General features: G+C 36.1%; 1 protein-coding gene across 1 annotated transcript; it reads left to right on the top strand.

Moving 5' to 3' along the window:
• Positions 1–265: 265 nt before the first annotated feature.
• On the top strand, positions 266–1,648 carry LOC132715619 (E3 SUMO-protein ligase ZBED1-like). Its single transcript, XM_060698652.1, has 2 exons — positions 266–455; positions 1,146–1,648. Exons 1-2 carry the CDS (start codon positions 266–268, stop codon positions 1,646–1,648), a joined length of 693 nt encoding a protein of 230 aa, XP_060554635.1.
• Positions 1,649–5,157: the final 3,509 nt, after the last annotated feature.

A 5,157-nucleotide genomic window follows, 5' to 3' on the forward strand; every position in this document is an offset into this window, starting at 1 on the left:
ATCAGCCTATGTTTCTAAATTCAAAATATTACTATTTTCATGTTTAAATGTTGAATTCTGCTAGGGGGAGTGGACGGAATCTTGCAGTAATTACTAGGGCTGGATCAATATACCGGTAAATCGGTATTTATCGATTTTCTGTTTCTCAATACGGTACGGTTACCGGGTTTTAGCTATACCGATACAAAGGGAGACAACCTAATAAATGCGTAACTAACGATCATGATGACTCTACATTAAAATTATCGTCTGTTTAACAAGTAAAATGTCAGCGAGAAAGTCAAAAGTGTGGGCATTTTTCGCCAAAGTCAACGATAAAAAGGCCCTCTGTAATATTTGCAAGGCCGAAGTGGCAAGTTCTGGCGGCACAACTAATATGTCAACTCATCTGAGGAGGCATCACAAAATTGATCCAGCCATTCAATCTAACGCATTGGAGAAAAAGTTACCTTCAGGTTTGCGGTATTTTTATTAGACCAAACAGTAACTTGTAATTTAATCCAACACACGAATTGTATATAGTATACACGTATATCTTACAAATTTATTGATTTTCCAATATGAAAGTAGCTAAATAAATGTGACCGAGATATTGACCTTTTGTGACCTAGCTAAACACCGTTTCCCGGGAGGTTACGGATTTAGCTCTCGGAAGTTACATCAAATGAAGTCTACAAAATTAAAACGTGATATTTCTATTTTTATTTTACCGTTTAAGAATGAAAAATTTGATATTTTAAAGAATTGTCACCGTTCTATTACCATATATCTCAAATTTAACAGAATTGATTTTATAATTAAAATCTATAAACTTAGAACAGTCATAGGCACCTGCCATAATAAATAAAGATATTTTGCAGAAACGTGTGTGTATATATGTTTGCATGAAAATTATTTGTATAATGATATCTAATCCTTTTTTAAATAATTGTTTTGTTTCATATCGTCAAAAAAAGGCCATCATGTTTATTTCAGAAAAGTTTCACAATTAAAGTAATAAAGGTTCCTTTGCCATGCTATAATAGACTCAAAAGCTGTTTGAACGAGAAGGATATAAATTATTTTAAGAATAAACTTCATCAAAATTCTTTAATTTTTTTGAGACAGACACATCAAACTTAATGAATTTTTCCATATCTTTTCAGGAAAGGTCTCTGATACAGTAACTGCAAGTGCAAGCAACAGCTGCTCATCCTCATCAGTATCAGCGAATCCATGGACAATATCTCAACAAGCAAAACTTCCATTGGCAAATTCAAATGAGATTACAAACTCTGTAGTATATTATCTCATTCAGGACCTGCGCCCTTTCAGTACCATAGAAAGCCAACCATTTAGAAAAATGTTATTTGCCTTGGAGCCCAGGTACCAACCTCCAAATCGGCACACATTGGCAGAGAAGCTGATACCTAATCTGTTGGAGAAAGAGAAATCAGCACTTCAAAGTGAACTTAATCAAGCCCTTGCAGTTGGTTTGACATCGGATGCATGGACATCAAGGTCTGCGGATTCGTACTTAACCATCACTTGTCACTACCTTAAAGATTGGAATTTGCAGTCAAAAGTCCTGCAAACTGAACATTTTCATGGAAGCCACACTGGAGAAAATGTTGGTCTTGAACTCAAAACAGCTCTATTAAACTATTAAAGTGGCATATTATGGATAAGGTTAAAGTTGTCACTGTTGATAATGCATCCAATATGACGGCAGCAATCAGGGTTTCTGGCGTTGATCTTAAGCTGGGATGTTTCGCCCATACATTAAACCTTGCTTCCAACAAAGCCCTTAATGTAACAGCTTTAGGAAAGGTTTTAGGCAAAATAAGGTCTGTGGTTACCTTTTTTTCACAAAAGTTGTATTGGAACAGAATTTTTGAAGCAGAAGCAGTCTGGTCTTGGCTTAGCAAATCATAAACTGATTATGGATTGTAAGACTCGGTGGAATTCCACATATAATATGCTTCAACGATTTCTTGAACAACGACCTGCTATTCTTGCTACATTGCTGGATGAACGATTAAAAAACGTGAGTGCTAAGGCAAACATTGTTACTAACCTTTCAGACTCTGAAATCAATATTTGTGAAGTTTTTGTAAAGATCATGGAGGTTATGGTTACTGCTACTTTAGCCTTGTCTGAAGAAAAGTCACCAACTGTTGGTCTTATTCTTCCATTATTAGAAAGACTTCGTAAACACTTTACAGTAAATTCTGATGATGAACCATTCACCAAATCCCCTGAAGGCAGCAGTTGGCACTGATCTAGCAACAAGATATACTGATCCACAGTTGCTTGTGTTTCTGGAGGAGGCCAGTGCCTTGGATCCAAGAACCAAGAATAAGGCTTGTGTAAATGATGACACATGGAACAGAGTTTTAGAAAAAAAAACTATTTTGTTGACAACAGTTGTGGGTAAACAAGTAACTGTAAAGCAAGAGCCAGGTCTACCTGTAGCTGATAGTAATCTACCTCCTTTGCCAGAATTGCCTTCTGGTGCTACTACAACATGTGAGGAGGGGCCAAAAATCAACTCTATGGATGATAAGACAGAGACACATAAGAAGACTGCCTTAGAGTGTTTATTTGATGATGATGTCCAAGTGATCAAGGAGGAGCCTGCATTATCACTTCAACAAAGAGTATTAAAACAGATAGATACTTACAGAAAGGCTAAGCAACTACCTATGAATGCTAACCCATTAGAATTTTGGAAGGTACACCCTGAATATCCTGATCTTAGCCTTCTTGCTCAGACCTACTTCTGCGTGCAAGCAACATCTGTTGCCTCTGAGCGTGTTTTTAGCACAAGTGATGACATTGTGTCAGCAACAAGGTCATGCTTGAAACCTGATCTTGTGGACAGTTTAGTTTTTCTTAAGAAAAATATGACCATGCCATAGTAAATGGCATTTGTAATTGCAAACTGAGCAAACTAAAAAACACTAAAAGTATTTTGCTATAACTGTAACCTAAATCTTGTATTTTTTCAAACTTTGAAACATTACCTTGATCTCTTAAAAAGTTAATAAAACAAAAGAATTATCTGACTTTTTAATTTTTTTTTATTAAATATATTAACATATTATACAGGATCAGTAACAAAGTTAAAATCTTCAGAAATAAGAAAACAACAATATTTGGCCAGATTATTAATGATATATACTACTAATAAATACATCCTATCAATGAAGCATTATTGTACTGTATCGTCAATACGTATCGTGTATCGTTGGTCTGTATCGCAATACGTATTGTATCGGAAATGTCTGATCAATACCCAGCCCTAGTAGTTACTACCTATTACCAAACCAAATAAAATAGAGAAAAACAGAATCCCTAAAGAAGGTCCAACACAACACAATTGAAAATGTTGCAGGCTCGGTTTGATTGAGCCTGTTCATGGACGGTATTGGAAAGTGCAAATTACCGTCCACGCCCCCTAGCACCGGCTTAAGCAGAATTCAACATTTAACACGAACATGGTGAAATTTTGAATCTATCAAAAACATCCGCAGATGTGTTCATACGGTGGTTATCATGGAATCTTCAATGCGACACAAGTGCCATTCCATGAAAAGTGGCGTATGGTCCCCAAATAAAAGAATGCTTTTGCCCTAAACGAGAAAACAATGGGCGGAACTAAATAAAATGGAATTTTGAAAGGGGATCTGAGGTTATGAAGCCTGCAACATATTCAATTATGTCGTTTTGTGCGTTCATCTAGGAATCTGTTTTTCTCTTTTTTATATTGCTGAGCATAATTTGAGTTTTTGATATGAAATGTTATTCGGATAGGAACTATACTTGCTAGGGTATGTAGGAAATACACTTTTATTATCTATAAAAGAACACTCGTGCATTCTTTTATATAAAAATAGTTTTGAAAATAAAAGAAAAATAGTAATTGTTGTTTAAAAATTTAACAAAGAACTTTATGAGTCAATTAGATTTAAAAAAGAAGAAATAGTGAAAATGAATTTAAAAAAAATATGAAAATTGCAGATCAGGTCTTATTGAGTCTAATAATGTGAGGTCATGGACGGTGCATCATGCCCCGAACGAAAGCTAAAGCAGTGTCCGATCTATATTATCAAAACTGCTAAGTTATTAGACAGCAATGGTCATCTAGATTTTGAAACATGCTGACAGTTTTTATTTGACAAACACATGTTTGTTTCTCTCTTAAAGGTGTGGCAATATTTCATTTGCTGGATACCTTACATTCATAATAAATATATAATAATCACTAACTGTTTCAGTAATGTATATACAAACGATATTATATAAGAGAGGACCCCTTTCTTCCGTAGATGGTCTCCTCATGGACCTAACAGTCACTAACTAACTATCTTTATTTATTGAAACATATTTACAAATAATAAACACACAATAAACACAATAAACACAAGTACAAATAACTCAATCCATTTAGAATTCAATAGTCTCAGAAAATCAGTGCATGTAGTCTTTAAACTTGGTAGTGCTGTCTGGATCTGATTCGTATTTCCAGGGGAATCTGAGTGGTCTCCTCCTCCTGAAACGTGGTCCTGAGAAGAGTGATTTGGGTTCCAGACGGGCTTTTTAGGGGGTTCTATGGAGGGCAGTGGACTATCGTCAAGGTCAGAGAGGTGCAAGCTTCGGTCACATGGATTCTCATCGCTGCTCTCTTGTAGCATTCTCTTGGCTCTGGAGTGAGCCTGTGGTGATCCCATAGTCTTTGACGTCATAGTTTCATTAAACCAATCAACGGAGACCTCGTTGGAAGTGTTTTTGTCTTCAGAGTCGCTATCACTACTAATCACTATTACCAGGTGTTCGTAAAGACTTCTTTTATTTCTGGGGTGGTGGGCTCTTTGCGTTGGTATTCTGGGGTGGGAGGCATGTCAACTCTTTCAAAGTAGTCTGTAATATTAGTACGATGATTGGCGCGTTCTACCAAGGTTGAGGGACTTGGCAGAGTCTCGTCTTCTAGTACTAAGTCTGTATCCATGCTGTTGTCATCTAGACGTACTTCAAAGATTCCTTTGTAGACGTGGTGAGTAGTTGCACACGTTTCTTCAGTTATCTTCACTTTTGTAATGTTCTCCACATCCCGAATTGCTGTAAATACCTGTTGGAAGTATCCAAAAATTAGGGGACTTTTTTTACTTTTTTTCC

This window comes from Ruditapes philippinarum, unplaced genomic scaffold (assembly GCF_026571515.1).
Source record: "Ruditapes philippinarum isolate M1 unplaced genomic scaffold, ASM2657151v2 ctg2404_1_1_1_1, whole genome shotgun sequence".
NCBI lineage: Eukaryota > Metazoa > Mollusca > Bivalvia > Venerida > Veneridae > Ruditapes > Ruditapes philippinarum.